Below are 17,385 nucleotides of genomic sequence, written 5' to 3'. Positions count from 1 at the left end.
CTGTAGAAGAAGGAAGATGGGATGAAGAATAACTTGTTTTGGCAATAATTCATGGCTCTGATGGTTTCAAATTGTACAACACAAATTCCTGAGTTTCACTGACTTTCTTCTATATTAGAACCAGTCAGCATAGAGCTCAAGTGCTGCAACGACATAATGCACTTAGCAATTCTCTTTTTTTCCATACCAAAAATTTTTTTCCTAAACATCTGTTCTACAATTAGCTAGTTTGCATTACAAATATTCTAAACATTGTCCCACATTACTGGATTTTAGGCACAAAAAAAAATGAACTATTCTGAGAATTTACATCGATTAACACACAGAGGACTTAAATAGCTTCCATATAAAGCTTTCATATGCCTAAATCAAATACACTACCCTCTCAGGAACAAAAAAAAAAAAACAACTTGAAATGATCCCTTATGTTTGTAATAGTGGCCTCAGAAAAAAACCTGTACATACAGTGCACATTGTGATAAATGTCTCAATAAGGATCCCTTCAATAAAGATACACAAATAAATCTTGATATGTCACTTCTAGGACAGAAACAGAACATTTTGTAATTTTGCCTGATTGGAGTTTTTCCCTCTTACAGAAGTAAACATCTGCATCAACTTGCATTTGATTTTGGCCCCTCAGTACTGCATAGCATGGCTTGCTGTGCTGGGAGGGCTTTGTTGATGTTTTAAATATTTCCACATTACTGTTTAAATTCAGATCACAAACACATCTTTGAAGTCAATTTCCCAATCACCTCCACTTACTTGGCTTCAGATCATACGGAATGGTCTTAAGAGCACAGAGCCTTCAGACAGAGCCAACCCAACATGATTTCAGCCACTAAAAGGCATCCAGTCATGGAACTGGACAAGGAAGACCCTGAAAGATCTCCAAAATCTGAGTTAGCCACACCCTGAATTTTCCTAGTGCTCCACACTTGTTGCTCATGTAAATGTAGTCTTTGCCTTCATGTGTCTAAACCAGGCTTTTTTTGTGAGTACAATGCTTTCAAGAGGATTATTCTTAAAAACCCCAGTTAATTAAAATGTCCAATTAAACGTCCTTTACCTATGCCAAAACCATATTATGGTCTCTGATAAATATTGTATTCCCATGTCATGAAAACACTAACAGCCAGACTAAAAACTTTTCCCCATGGTGAAGGTTAATTATAGAAGAACCATGTGCCCCCAACACAGCTGCTTTTGTCAGCAAAAGAAATAGGAGCTCTGTAGACAAAGCTTTCTGTTATTTTGGAAATCAAACATTTTCAGTTGGATGGGAAAAATGGAAAAAATAACGATTGAAAGTCCTTTTTGTGTATGTAGTTATAACTGCTGGTTTTCAATAACTGAGATAAAGAACTAAAATGAATATTGGACTATAAACTCTTACACAAACCTAAGTGTTCCTTCAGAGCCAGCTTACCCTCGAGTTCATTTCCGCTAGCACAGCTTTTCGAAGGGAACAGACCAATCCTCACAGAAACGTGTTCACAGACAAATTGCCCACGTTGCTCAGCACTGGTATTTGGCAAGGTCTCCAGCCAGATGGGTTTGCTAATGACTTCTGTAAGGTGCTTAAATCAGAAGCTACTGTAACACATGACTGCCATGTCTAATTACCCTGCTAATACAGCTTAGTGGATATTGTTTGGTATGTAAAAGTCAGAGTTTTTGATGAAAAATACAGTACAAAATGGTCTTTTAAATTTCAATGTAACCAAAGGCTTGATTGTTTGCCCATATACAACCTTTCCCAAGAAGAGTCTCTCAGAACAATTGTTACAGCAGTGACAGACATTTCTTCAATTTATAAAATATTTCTCAGCCAATGTACTCTAACAATAGACATGGAATTTTAGTTGTATGAGTTGAATATATTTTTTAATTATTCAATAATTTTCCATAGGTTTGCCTGAACACATTCAGCAGCCAAGAGAAAACTGGGATAAAACTATGGTCTTGGACCTTTTTTTCATCAGGGTAACTCAAATGTGCTCATTAGCTTCATTTCATTTTGCAAAGGTGTCCTTTTTTTCATGTAGACTTTAAGCTCAGTACTGTACACATACTGTTACATATGTACACATATGCTAACACTGCAATCAAATCCTCAGTTGCTGGCACAAGAAGATGGCAAGTTATTTCCTGCTACAACTAACATAAAAGGAAATATGAAGAAACTAAACCTCTTTTGAGCATTTTCTCCAGGATGTGTTTGTCAGCAAAGCAGGATTTTTTTCTCCTAGGCCACTAATCAATGCCTATGACCACCCCAAACAGCTTTTGTTCAGACTGGGGAAGCCAGCTCCTGGGTTCCAGGACAGGATACACCAAAGAAATTAACTGATAATGGTGATAATGGTGGCAAGCCCTCCTTGGTAACAAGGGATCCTGACAGCTCTGAGGGGTTGAACCGCCTCTGGATGGAGAGCCCGGGGACTGAGCTGAAGAGAAACCTGAGTTGTTACTAGTAACAATGACTTCAGATAATACAAGATAAAATATTTCAGGTTTAGATTTTTAACATTTATTAAAAAAGCAGGATGTATGTTCATTTCAAATTAAACAGTTAAAAATGTTAAAGCATACAAACAAATCAATTGTGTACTAGCAGCATCCAATTGTTAGAATTTTCTAGAACTCCTCCGTACAGTCTTGGCAAGCTCAAAATATTACAACTTGCAACCAACTGACTTCACCATAGTGCAGATAAAACAAACTTTATAAAAACAACAATTTAAGGTTAAATAAGCTTAAATAAAGGTGTTAAATACAAGACACTTGATCAAAGCTTCTGTACAAAGATAAACAAATTTGGCATTGTACAACTGATTGGCTGGCTCACAGCATACATGATTTCCATAGTTAAGCAGTGTAGCTGTTTAGCTGAACATCAACTATACAAAAGTAACTGAAGTTGGGAGTGGGCTAACCCCAGTGAGCCATTTACAAGGCATGTGTATTTTTAGAAAATCAGAACACTGTTTATATTCAGGCACCATTTGTTCCTGCAAATAAATAATCTCTAATGTATCTGCATCCAAACGAGTGTTAAACACGTCAGTGCTAACATTTTATAAACACAGCTCTGTGACTATTCACTATACCTCCATTCTTATTGCTATGACAATGTGGACTGTGGAAATAAAACTACTGTACATACAAAAAAATAGAGCACCTTTTAAACATTAAAGTATATGTCTGGTTATTCTTTTTATCTTACAATACTGAAGCCCAAGCTAATTTAAATTGCTTTAACATCTTCACCAGCACACCTGAAACGCAGGAACTAAAACCCCAAATATTCCTCTTCAGGCAAGCCCCAGCCAGAGCAACTTCTAAAAATGTCTAAAATGACACTAAGAATTTTTTACATTCATCTGCACACAAACAAGTATCTGCTATTCTCTGCTTTCTTCATATGAATTTAAAGACGGGTCGCCACAGTTCTCTCTCCTTTTCAGATGAATAAAGCTGGACAGAAAATGTAGCAGAAACACCTAAAATGGATTGTGAACACAGTGAAATTATTACCCCGCTATTTCAAAGATACAGCTTTTAGGTTGTTCAGATAAGTATTTTGCAGGGCCCCAGCCATTAGGATTTTTTGTCTATCGTATTAAAAAACCATTCTGTAAATTTCCTCAGTTGAGCAGCTGCTGTTTGAGACTCCTCCTGAAGTCTCATGTTATCTTGTCTCAGGTGCTGCACCTCTGCTTGGAGAACTGCCTTGTCCTGCTTTTCCTGGTTAACAAAGATACAAGTTGAGCAAAGTGAGTGGTTGTGATGACAACATTTATTTTTTTGTTAACATTTCTATGTAAGTCACAACAGTTATATTTTGTTGAGCTCCCTAATTCATTCTGACAACTGTTAACTGTAAGTTAATTCCCCAAATATGCTCCAACTACCTGATTCATTCCAAGAAAATACTGCAAGCTAAAAAGAAAACTAGATGTTAGTTTAATAGAAAAATTAAAGGCATTTACACTATTTAACAAAAGAAAAATAAAATTAGGCATTAAAAGCATAAGAAGCTTTTAGCTATAATAAACCATATGTGAGAGCCCAAGTTGTAAGTAATTGATTTCAAACAAGGAAGAACAATATCTAATTTCAAAATTTTTCCTTACATGATTATTTTCCTACCAAGAGCAGCCTCATTTCTATTATCCTGGCAATATCTCCAGCTCAGAATTTTGACAGCAAATGAGGCACAAATCAAGTCGTTGCTACATGAGCAAGGCAGCACAAGGCAACAAGTATGACAAAACTGGGGTGCTAACTACTTACCAATGGTGCCCTGTCCATATCCCTATCCTATGGTAAACCCAAAGTACTATAAATAAAGATGAAGTGTTTCCTTTTTTCTGGGGTATGACTATTTGTAGGATTGTTCTGGAGTAAAGAACCATAAAATACTTTGCCTTGGGCCAATTTCCTCACATAACCATTCCCACAGGACCTTCTGCACCTCAGTGCTCCGAGCAACCAAGTCCTCCTGTCTAATTTAACTGATGTACTTCTTTCAAGCCCTTGGTGATGTCTCTGTAAAAATAAAACTACTAAAACTGGGGAACAGTGATGGTGCTTGTGGTCTCTTACCTTTCTCAGGTCAGTTTGTAGCTGCCTGAGGATGACTTCCAGCTGGTTTACTTTTCCAGTCAGAGTACTTGGAGCATGTTCCCTGTAAAGTAAACCACTACCTTCACTCTGAGTTAGTGAAAAACATCTTCTTCCCAGCTTTAGGAGAGTTACACTTTTAGTAATAGCAAAGGAAACCAATCATAGTTAGGAAAATAGAGACAAAACCAGCATCAGTAAAAGACTATTACTAGAACATAAATCCAGTCCTGCAATATCTGAAATACAGCACTGCTTCTCATGCAAATCAGGCAGAAGTAACAATGATTTTAAGAAGCAATGTTTTAGGAATGACTTGCACATACCCTCACAGTGCAAGTCACACTCACTGCTCCATGGTGTGCAGGCATATTGGTTAACAAGCTGCTTTCTGATAAGCACTAATCTCAAGCAAGATGCAGCAGCAATTACTGCAAACCAAAAGAGCTGTAAAATGTTCTTTTGTCTGCTGTGCAATAGTGTCATTTGCAGTAAAGGATAAACCTATGGCTTAATGGAGACAAATATTTTGTTTAAAGGTCAAAACATAAAATATTGCCACAGGTTAATCAAATGCATGACTGAGGGAAAATACTGAGATAGTTTCTATTTTCTGAATGACAGTGAGTACTGTGGGAGACAGTTCCATGTACATTATAGATGCAATTAGCCGTCATGTGAGTAATTGTGTCTAAAAGAGAGCAGGTGAAGAGAGGCTTTACATTCAAAGCTGAATGAGCTGCTTCATGCAATTGCACAAATCTGACAGGTTTGCCATGGCTAAAAGGGAAACATCTTTAACAGTCTTTTGTAGTCCTTACTGATCATTAGCCTCAGGAAAGATATGGACTTAAAAGTCATTACAGTAAATGTGCTTTACCATATAAGCAAGCTAATTTGTGTAAAATTGGTTCAAATTAAAATGTGATAGTCTAACAAGCAAGAAGACTTTCCCTCTATTTCCCATTCTTCCATTCCTACAACTGAAGAGCAAAACTAATCAAAGATGTGTTTTTCTTTTAAAGTGTAGTGGTGGACAGATTATACTGCTGAATCTATAACAAGAATGATCTTTAAATTAACAAGTACACTCCTTAGACCAGGATAGGTGGAGAGTCAGGGGGAAAAAAAAGCAATAATTTCTCTCACAGCACTGGGAAGAATTTGGAGAATTGGGTAGTTTGGCATAAAATCTTCAATCCTCTGTTACAGATTCTCTTGATTAATTTACCTCCGTATAAAAGAAAAATTACAGGTTTGTAAATAGCAAATACTTGCTAAGATAGGATAGACCCTGTTCCAAGGTTTGAGACATTTGCTGCCAATTAGATTATTGCATCCTACAGAGTTGAGCTCCTGTTATTAGTTCTATTAAAAAAAAAACAGAAATAAATGTAACAAATATTATTATTGTAAAGGAAGAATACAGTAAAAAATTTGATTATCTGAAATTCTGCATCTAACCTTGATCTGCATTACAGACCAATTGCAGTGAGAGAGAAGTTGATTTGAAGAAACAAAATTTTTCAAAATTAAAGAAATTATAAGTCCAGGCAACAAGTCTGCCATCAAACAGCCATGAAACATGCATACAGGCAATTTGACATGCAACATTAAGAGAAAATCTTTCCTTAAAATAAGAAAAATGAAATAAATCATGCATTTTGAAAGAAACATGCTTCCATTCTGACATACCCCGCATCCTCAAGAAAATCTTTTCCGTCTGGGGGACTCTCATCCAAAGGTAACTCCTGTGCTCCTTCCAAGCCCTGAGCTTGTGGCATATCATTCAAGGTGCAAAAAGATGCTACTCTCTGATCTGTAAAAAAGTAACATAAGGATACCTCTAAAACTGCACAAAATAAAAGTCTATATTACAACCATTATGCTGGTTCAGTTAGCAAAAATGGATGTAGGCTTCTACATCTCAGCTCTGAAGATAATCAGCAGACGTATGCACCAACTAGTTGGCTTCCCCACACCTGCATCCAAAGGCAACCCTAAAGCAATTTTTTATGTCTATCAGCAGTATGACAGTTTTGTCCAGACCACTTAATGCTGATATGAACAGTAAATTGGTCTTGATGAAATATGCAGAAAGCCATTACAGAATTCAGGTCCACAACCAACGACAGTAATAATTCAGCAAAAAGGTTTGCATTTTTTTCCATGGACTTAGAGCCCTCAGATTCCCCATAAATCTTCACTTTTCTTTTCATATTGCTTTACTGTCTCAAGCATTTGCAGAAGCTGATGGTAATCTGCATACTTGAAAACCAATAAATTCACACTATTTTTATCAATTGAGCTTTTATTATAGGTATTACTAAAGCACTCTATTATCTGCATTGAATTTCACTAGAACATAATCTAACAAGCACAGATGCAATTACCTATGGATATACAGTGTGGTTGCCAAAATACATCAGTCACCACATAATAGAAGTATGCCATGCAGATCATCATTGCACAGAACAGGAGTAAATGATGCATTCATTAGGACTTAATTTGTCTTCTTTAAGGAAAAAAAAAACAAAACCAAACAACCAAAATCCATATTCTGTGGAGATTGATTTAGCTTATTTCTGCCAAACAAAATCCATGTCTGTAGGCTTGTATGAATTCTGGTGACAACATGCCTGCCTTGCCCTTTCTCCCCTTGCTCTACCACCCCACCAGGCCCAAAGCTTGCATTATCATGCAAACGTGCAAACATAGGAAGTATCAAAAAAAGTTTACAAAAGGCAAAAGTCATCAATCCCAGACCATCACCTAGAAACGGCGTCTGATGACAGAATGGCCCAAATTCTTCATCTGAGTCAAAACCTGGAATAAGATTTAGAATGTTCCTATAAACAACAGGGTCCATCTCCACTGGAGCAGCTGTGGCCCTTGCAGCAGTGGGATGTTCCCGTGCAGTTCCTGCTGTGCTCACTCCCAGCCTTGCCGGGCCATTTCTACTCAACACCAACATTACAGTAAGTACGAGGTGCCACACCCCACGTCTCTGATAGCAACAGCCAGTGTTGTGACATAGCCTGGCAACTTGGCAGGCTACATAACAGGACAATCCTTCAAACTCTTAAAGGACACAAACAGTAAATACAGGCCTGATCTCTGCAAACAGGAAGGATAAGTTCTACCAAACAAAAATAGGAAATCACTAAAATGCTCTTTGTTGGTTTAAAAAACCCCTTCAGCACAGCATAGATCGCCAATTCATTCTATAATACAATGAACAAAAGTTGCATTTCTGATTTTGTCCAGTTTCAAAGACTGCAGCACATTTCTCCTGCTTTTAGCCTTATTTCTGACTACTGATGGATCTCAACAAATATGAAAATGACTATTCCATATGTGCTGACAAAAAGGTAAGACTATAATTTTAAACACATAATCAATGATATCATTTGCAGATTTGAAACCTACCAAGATAAATAGATTTACTTTGTACAGATAAATAAACTTCGTTTCCCAGATCAAACACAGTATGTAGCCCAGAAACAAGACAGTGTAAACAAGTAGTCTGAAGTACACAGATAATTAATTTCACCTTCACAGTATTAACATTTTCATTACAACAACTGTTTTTTATAAAGAAAAATTAACTGTATTTCTGGGTATGATGCTGTAGACCTAGATTCTGTTTCCTCCAAATTACAGATACCCTTCCTATTCAATTGAATCAAAATGTACATACTAAACAGAAGATAATACATGTAAATCTCAGAGGTCTTATTTTTAAATGAGATGTCCCTGCCAAACTCCAAAGAGAATCCACCCACAGAAAACTATTTACAAATAATATATTGGTCTTTATATCAAAAGTTTAAACAATTGACTTAGCAAGACCAAAGATGAGACAAAAATTCATGTTTAAATTTACAGTAAAAGAGTCATACAGCTGTAACCACTAAGAGTTTGAATCTGTATTATCATTGATCCAGACCACTAACAGAGGCCAGAAAAAACTCCAGGCAATTTTGATGTACTGGAAGCAGAAAAGGCTAAAATGAGTATAGTGCATGAAGCCACTCTCTCATTGTTAAGGTAAAGTCTACCCACAAACATATACTGACATATGCACTGAAGCAAAAAGAGTTACACATGCATGCCCTAGAAATCATCAAATGTTAACTAAATATTGTTATTTTTTCTTTTTCTAGCAGTTTAACACACTACTTTGGTTAAAATAATTATCTGTCATGCTAAATGATCCACTTCTTTCTCATTATATTATGTGTAGCATTACATTTAGCTATGAAGAATTTAAATAAAAGTATTAAAATAACATTAATTATAATAGCACAGATGTTTCTGCAAAGATAAATTTGCATTAAGAAACACTGCATTTTGATTGGCACCAGTAGACATTCATAAAAATCACCTGGAAAAAAATCAGGAGTTGAAACCACCAATTTTAATGAACAGGGATGTCAAAAGGACTATCTTAGGCTTTTAATGCTCACAATACGACTTATCAAACACTAAACAGTTTTTTTAAAGCATAATAAACCCACTTTGAAGTAGAACAAATAGTACAAAGTTGTACTAATAAAAATATTCAATATTTGTATTTGTGTCAGTTGTCTTTTATGATTGCAGTAGCAGGTATGGACATCCAAAAATGCTTCTCTTTTTTGTCCCCAAAACATGGAAAAGATAGAAAAAATCATCAACACATGTTGAAAGCCAGTCCTTCTTCCCTAACTTGAAGATCTATTGGAAGGATAATGCAAAAAGAGAATTGAAAAATTAATCTCTAATTTTCCCTGAGTCTTTTCTGGGATTTCTCCTTTTTCAAATTTGGCGTTCCAATTTATTCTCCCATATCTTTATCTTTACTCAGCTGAGAGTGCTTTCTTTCTTTTTGGTTCTTTAACTTCTTATTTTTCACGCCAACTACCCTCCCTCTTTTGCTGTACAGTCACATAGAGTCCTATCTATTTTTTATTCTTTGCTCCAGGGATAGATACAGGAACATTACAACAGAGTATTTCCATCATGTGAACTCCTCCCTGGTTATGTCTCTCTGCACTTCCCAATGAAATAAGAGACGGGAACTGGAAGTAGCCTGTCCATGTATGGCAGAAATGGGAGGATTCCCCCTGCTACTGACTGGACTGATGTTAGCATACATGCCAAAGATAATCTCTGGAGAGATATCAGAATCAAAACCATGTCTTGCAAAGGAAGGAGTGCAGAGTGTTAAAATAATGCTCCACTGTGCTCCCGCCTATGGGCGCTGACCCTCCACAGAGGCAGCTCAAGCAAAGAACCCTTGCAGCTTCTGGAGCTTGTGGATTTAATGCATGCACAGCTCTCCATTACACTGTGAAGACCTGTCTTAGGAATAACAGAGGATTTTCAGAAAAAGTTTGAAGTAAAATATTCAGCTTTGCACAAAGGTTTTTCTCAAGCAAATGCAGTGAAAATTAAATCCTGACAAAGAGAAAAGCATTACCACCATACTTTCATTTAAAAACAAAACAAAACAATAGTAATAGCATCTTCCATCAGGATCAAGGCTTCAGCTGAATAAAAGCTAATACTAATAAACAGCCTTGTCCAGTCTTCCTCTGAGGAGAGGAACAAAGTGAAAAATGAGACTACTGCTCCTGTTACAACCACACGTAAACTCTGAGTATGGATGATGGTAGCAAAAATCTGCCTACTAATTTAGTTCTTAATTCAACTGATGGCAACAATATAAGCACCTAAAAAGTCTACATCTAACATTAATCAAGATATAAATGCTTTTTAAGACAGAGATGAAAGATCATAAGGCCCACATTAGGGATGTTGAACTGATCAAATAATATAAATTGTCAACACATAATCTAGAGAGATAACAAGAAAAAAACTCTGACCTTGGAATCAGATTGGTAATCCTGATAAACTCATAGTAAGAAAAGACATTGTACAAAGAAAAAATTAAAATTAAGACCAATATCTAGGTTCTAGAAGAGAACACAATTTCAAAATATCAGGCAAAGCCAAACTAGAGAAAACTTCTAATTTCACAGATTCAGTATTAAAAAATTATTATAATTTTAGTGATCCTTTCTATTGAAAATGGGAAGGCAGGTGTTTGTTTACTTTTGGGGTTTTTTTTAATATGGTCCTATATGAAATGTGATCCCATTTTCATCCAGTTTAAAAAAAAAAGATCAAAACAGTTTTATATTCAGAAGTGGACAAACTTTAGAATCATTCACTCTCTTTTTCACATTGATGGAATGCAGAACAGTAGTTCCAAGCTGTTTTTAAAAAGAAAGTTGAAGCAGCTGCTAAGTAAACAACATTAAAATACACATGGAAACTGCACTGTTAATTCATATGCAACACATTTCTTTCCAGTGATCTTTTATGACATGCCTATCAGTTATTCTTTTTTAAATTAGTTTCAAATTGCAAGACATAGGATGAAGTTGAATAAGGGTTTAGAAATTCCATTCCTTGAAAAGGTTTCTAGTTGCAGCACTATGAATTTAGTCAAAACATTGTATAAATCATCTACCATATACACAGATGTCACTACTGTAGAGTCCTAAACAGAAAAGAATTATATTCCTTCATATAAAAATAGATTGTTATTTACTACTCAAAATCTTACAATAAACCAAAAAACATATAATAAATAGCTTCTATCTTACAACTCAGACAATCAGTTCTTCAGCATTATCTACAGATATATCTAAGTATTTGCAATTAAAACCCAACAAGTTAATACCCTTCCTCCCTAGGATACAGCACTGTGGGTTAGCTGTATTGTTCTACCTCTCATTTTCAAATTCAAATGTAATTACACTTACATAACACTTACCAAGGTGAAATTATTTTAATCATGATACTGTGTAGTAAAAAAAATGAAAATCTATTAATTTTCAAAGAAAGCTAAAAATAGAGGAGCATAGCTGGTACAGAATGATCCTTCACTCAGCTGAACTCAACATTTTTATTAGCATTTTAAAATATTCTTCAAGTACGAAGTTACAGAGCTAGTCATTTACTGATGCAAACCTTTTTTCAGTAGTTGAAGATGTCAGTAACAAATAGCAGGGTGTTCCCTGAGCAATTGAACATAGGAATGCATGGGAAGAGCTGTCAAGATTCTCAGTGTCACAGTAGTTCCTGCCAGCTACCACAGCCATGTTTGAGTAGTATTGAATAGTAATGAATGCACATCAGGTCAAGAAATAATGCAGTTCTTCAAATTCCTAATCATTGCTGTTGGTTTGGGTTTTCACAATGCCATTTAAATGAGTGCAACAAGCAGTGCTGAAGAGCTTTTGGTCAAAGTGCACTATAATCACTTCACACTTTGGGAAGGAATCAGAAAACTGATTTCCATGGTTAAAAGAAGTTAAAGAAAAGATCCAAATCACTAACTTCACAGACATTTTCACAAAGTTAAGACCTGTATCTTACACAAGGATGACTGTGGTAACGTCATCCCTTATTCATAGATTACATTCAGTAGCACAAGCAACAGCAGTTAATGAGGACAGCACTAAACAAACACCTCTCAAACAACAAAACACAAACACTCAAATGTGTATATTCATATAAACACTGAAACCAACATCTGCTTTTTCTGCTTAGACATTAAGTGTAGGTTTAGCTCGCAGAGGCAGATGAGGTTTACTTCCTTGGTTAATCTGGTTCCATAATTTAATAAAGCACACCCGGTCTGTATCCTGTACCCCAAATCCTGCTACTGCAAAATACACTGTACATTTCTACTGGTCTTCAAGGGCTCATGAAAACTGACAGGGACCACAACATCATTTGGACTATACATGCCAGTTTATAAACACAACACAACAAACTCTGTGTCATTCCCAGTTTCATTTTAAACATCTAACTTAAACTGTTTTGAATCTCTCCTTCAAAGATCTGACCTTGCAATTGATTACAGAAGAAACTTAGGCACTAAAGTGGAGGAACTGCATCTAAAATGGACATAGAGAGTATCATGAAGACTCCAAATTTTCAGTGACAATCTTCCACACTGAGAATTGATATTGCCAAAAGAACTAAAGGGCTACAGAGGCAAACACTAGATTTCTGTAATTCAAAATGTGACTAAACAATATATATTAATAAAAAAGTTTGTGTACTGAACATTGATCTTTATTCAAATTTTCCTGTTACCTTCAAACGCTCGTGCAGCATCTACCAGGTGAGACCAGTCTAGCCCTGTGGCAGTGTCTGGCAGGGGCATCAGGCCAGGATCATTGAATTTGGCTTTATCAGATAAGGACCCATCTGAGAACCAGAATTCATCTAAACAATAAACACAATAATTAGTCTTCCTATAACAGTTATGTACAATTAATTTTGAAGATACTATAATGATCTGTAAAAAATGTATAAGCAAAAAGTGCTTATCTTCATTTCCCTTGTGTTTGTCTTTTCCTGTTCAATACTCAGTAGGGGTGGAACAATCTCTAAAGTTGGCAAAGTAAGATGGTACAGTTTTAAGGGGCATTTTTTGGTGCCACTTCACATGGCATATCCCTCACATTTTCATATGAATGCTGTATGAGTAGGCAACATCCATTCTAAAGCATAGCATGTTAAACCTGAGTTCTGAGCAGAAAAGTTGCTAGATACACCAAGCTATATTTGTGAAGCAACATGAAAGATATTTACATGCAGAGTTTTACTCTGAAACTGTAAATATTCATGTTCCAGAAGCAATTAAATAAACCACCTGCTTTTCTTCTAATGCATTTGTAAATTCTAGCCTATATCCAAACCTCCCTTTCACATTGAAAATATTACCCTATTAGTTTAACATCTGTAGCTGTATCTCTGAGGATGTAAGACTTGGTGAGATTTCAGAGTGAGCTGTAACACACTGTAAAAGGTACACAGATCATATATTAAATGAAATGTATACACTATAAACTGTTCAAACAAACCTCTCAGTTATGCACATTCTAGAATGTACTACAAATATACATTTTATTATAGGAGATGCTAATTTTAATAATTTTCTTGAATATCTTTACATGTTCCTAATTTGTCCATAGCAATCTCCACTCTGATCAATGTGAATATGTTAAAAAAAAAAAACTGAACAGACACACAGTTTCTTAAAACTGATCATAAACCAAAACTACTATTTGCAATCACATTTCATCTTAACCATAAAGCCAGCAATGGAATATAATAATTTCATCACATAGTATTGTCAGGCAAAGAGAATTTTTGTTTTAAACATATCCACTCCAATGAAACAAAAAGGTCAAAATAGTAATTTTTCCTCAAATATTTCAGGAGGAAATTTCCATCTAGTCATTCCAGTGATTTAAACTATAATACTGAAGATGAGTATTTTTTCCCCAGGAAAAGACCAAACACAAAAAACAATGAAGGAAGAAATGCATTCACACAAGTGGAAGATACATTAGCATTTAAGGAAATGGCATGCTGTTATTGTCCTGATATTAATGTCCATTTGACTTAAAGATTCTGACTTAAAAATCCAAAGAGAGTAGGCTGTTACAAACCATTCCACTGCACAGAGCAATGATGCACACATATGATATGCTCTATTCTTTGCAGAAACCTTTCTTAAAAAGAATACAAAATATGAGGAAAAAAAAGTGAAGGAGGCTTACAATCCTCTGTCAGAAATTAGGAGTCCCTGCAGAAGAGGTTGAAATTCTCTTTACTGTGGAATTTATCTTGTTCTACACTTTTATGAAAGATGCAGTATTGTTACATTACATTTGGAAGTGGCTTGACAAAACTCTGTAGAAATGTCCTTCTCAATACCTACTCTCAGTATGTAAAAGTGGATGTTACATGAAATGGAAAATATAATATAGACATATATTCTACTCATATATCTGTACTAAGATTTTATTTTCAGTTCTGTATAAACATACATAAAGCCTTACCTAAGGCTGCCTTTGTGCAAATACATTCAAAGCTGAAAGTCAGAGCAGCCTCTGAGATTCTGTATATGACTTGGGAATGGTGAGAACCTTATTTGTGCAAGTACAAATGTTTCATACATCCCTGTTGTGGAAAATAGACAGAATACCTTATTTGAAAGACTGGCAAGCCAGCTTTTGGTTCTAGACCAGCAGGCAGGCCTGAAGGGACAGCCCTTGCTTTTGTGTGATCAGCCTGAGAGGCTGATTGTGAAACCTGTCAGGAAGAAGCCTGCTCCCAGCGCGATGCTGCCAGCTCTCCAAATTAAAGTGTAGGAGTGATATATTCACCAGTAGTCATCCTTCATTATGCATTGTCTCTGTGAGAACCTCAGTTCACCTTAGGGTGGATCCTATTCAGTCCTGCATAAGCCCTGACAGAGCCACTCAACTGCAGAAAGCCTGCCAGGGTAGAGATTTGAATATTGATAGCTCTGAAAATGCAAGTGCTCATGCTGATGGCTGAAAGTCTAAGTGGAATAACTGAACAGGCATAAGTATACTACCACAGAATAATTCATTTTCAAGACATAAATTGTGTTCTTCTGCAATGGGGGAGCAAAAAGAGGGGGAAGAAGAAAAAGAATAAAAATGCCAAACATGAGCTCTAATGACATAGGCCTTGATGCCTTTGAATTTCAGAGAATATTGTTTGCATTCCAGGAGTGCTCTGGGTGAGATAAATTATTTGTGGCCTCCTGTATTTGCATTTCTTCCCTGCTCCTCTTTACCTTGCTGTTGCCTTACTCTGTCTGTGTAGGACTGCCACATCAGCAGCTGTTGCCTCTTTCCCTTTTTGATTTGTGCAAAGGTGGCAAGTGATGCTTAAGCATTCCCACCTCTCTATGTCCACAAGGACACGCCTAATCTAATAGGCCACTACTTTGTACAAGACTGACTTTTGAAGCAACACAGTTTCCTTTGAGGAAACATTTTCAGTGTTATCTTCAGTTTTAAAGATTATTTTATTTGCTGTACGCCTTTTGGCATAAAATTATTAGTCTTGTAGTTTCCAGTCTTTTCAGTTTTGTCACTTCCTACACTTAGGAATTCTATTGATTTTTATTACTGATGCATAAAAGTATAAAGCACTATCAAGAGTCCCTATTTTTAAAATTTTGTGGTCAGTTCAGTTTCCAACACAGCTCCTGAAATTGGTGGTTATTAGTCCCACATACATCCATATACAAAAAGTAACTAGTTATGCGGAAAGAAGAAGGATTCACCTGACTTAACCTATATTACTTCCAAGACAATTATCCTGCTTCAGTTGGAACTGCTACTTTTATGCAGAGACTGTAGATAATGAAAAAACTATCATCTGCTAAGTACTCCTTGCTTCAAACTAGACATGTCATTTAACAAGTAAATTCTCTCCAAAGAAGCTGCAGGTGAAGAAATATATCAAACCTCACACAAATGTAAATCCCATACTCTCTGGGATGTCTGTTTTTCTTTCCTGCAATCAGTAATTATATCTCTATAATCCTCTCAAGCAACAAAATCTGTCTGCTGAACCCTTCCCTTCTTTAGTTTTGCCCAGGGTTGCCCTGCTTCAAGGATGCCAGCCTGCTCAAAGGCTCTCATGCACATGTGCTCCTGGTAACCGCTTTTTCCTTCCCTTCTCCTACTGAAGACAGCCTCATGTTGTAGTAAGGTGAACCATTCACTGTGTGAACAGGTAACACCAAATATGCTCTCCTTCAGTTGTGTGAATTAATCAACAGCCTTTATCTGCTTGCTGACAAACTGATTTCCAAACTCCTGCCACTGCACATCACCAATATACAGTGATGCTCTTTCATTTTAATACTGCTTCTTATCAAAAAGTTTAGTTTTGGATTGAAGCTAACATGGGCAGTAAGGCAGTCTGAAGATAAGACTTTCATCTATGAACATAGTTGCAGAGATAGCTCCTGCACTTCTGGCATCTTTTTCCCTATGCCATGTATAATCTGAGAACTTTCAGAATTTGTCAGTATATCACTGTAAAATATTCCCTTCCTTATGAGCCTCTTCACTGCAACAATTCTGCACCTTGCTCCTTTCCTCACAGCACAGGAACATCCTGCCAGTTTATCATTTAGGGCATTTTCTTTCCCTTCTCTTTTTGTGCATCATGATAGAGTGGACCACAGTGCCTGATGTGTAAATCAGATTGTCTCCATGTGTTTCCCTGGGTTCCCCACTTAAGTTATTACACTAGTTCAGTATCAGTGGTTCTCATTGTTTGAATTCTTTCCCTGCTCATTCACCTGCCATGAATTTGCAAGAAGGGCATAGATTTGTACCTGCAACTTCATGTTAGAATCACTCAGTAGGAACAGCACTGTCTCAGTCAGGGAATCCTTAATGTCCCCAAGGTAAAATTACAGAGTTCTTACCTACACAAATTCTCCTTTCTGGTTTCATTTAAAAATAAGATAGAATTAAGTGAATATTTCTACATTTGTGTACTGTTTGCAATCAACAGCAAGATCTGACTGGACTGTCAGATCTTGCAATTCAGGCTTTACTGAAAGCAATTTGTTTTTTCATGTCACTTCCCCAGTGATAAAACAATAACTAAAAAGCCCTATAACTTCACTTTTTCCATCGTTTTCTTACAGCAAACATTACACACAGATGAAGTTTCTGTTTCTTTATTTGTGTGGTCATTCTGTCTCATAATTCTGATTTCCCAGTAAACTGAAAGCCTTCAGGGTCACCTATTACTCTTTGGTTTTGGTGCTGCCTTGCTTACCACCTATTAATCACACTCTTTGCCTTGCTAGAGGGGTCTCATGAGATTTGGTGCTGCCAC

The 17,385-nt window shown here is 36.3% G+C and overlaps 1 protein-coding gene across 6 annotated transcripts in view; it reads right to left on the bottom strand.

Annotated features, from left to right (window-relative positions):
• Positions 1-2,513: 2,513 nt before the first annotated feature.
• Positions 2,514-17,385, bottom strand: part of SIPA1L2 (signal induced proliferation associated 1 like 2) — a 126,519-nt gene continuing 111,647 nt past the window's right edge. For 2 of the 6 annotated variants that reach the window (XM_077175598.1, XM_054629196.2), the window contains 5 exons: positions 12,790-12,921; positions 7,405-7,458; positions 6,328-6,451; positions 4,615-4,696; positions 2,514-3,753 (listed from right to left, as the gene is read on the bottom strand). In XM_077175598.1, coding sequence (XP_077031713.1) covers positions 3,607-3,753; positions 4,615-4,696; positions 6,328-6,451; positions 7,405-7,458; positions 12,790-12,921 — 539 coding nt within the window. In that variant the 3' untranslated portion in view covers positions 2,514-3,606. The remainder of the gene's footprint in view (positions 3,754-4,614; positions 4,697-6,327; positions 6,452-7,404; positions 7,459-12,789; positions 12,922-17,385) is intronic. The other 4 variants (XM_077175599.1, XM_054629197.2, XM_077175600.1 and 1 more) reach the window with 3 other exon arrangements.

The sequence above is a fragment of the Agelaius phoeniceus genome, chromosome 3 (assembly GCF_051311805.1).
Source record: "Agelaius phoeniceus isolate bAgePho1 chromosome 3, bAgePho1.hap1, whole genome shotgun sequence".
Lineage (NCBI taxonomy): Eukaryota > Metazoa > Chordata > Aves > Passeriformes > Icteridae > Agelaius > Agelaius phoeniceus.
This window is presented reverse-complemented; position numbering and strand designations above follow the sequence as displayed.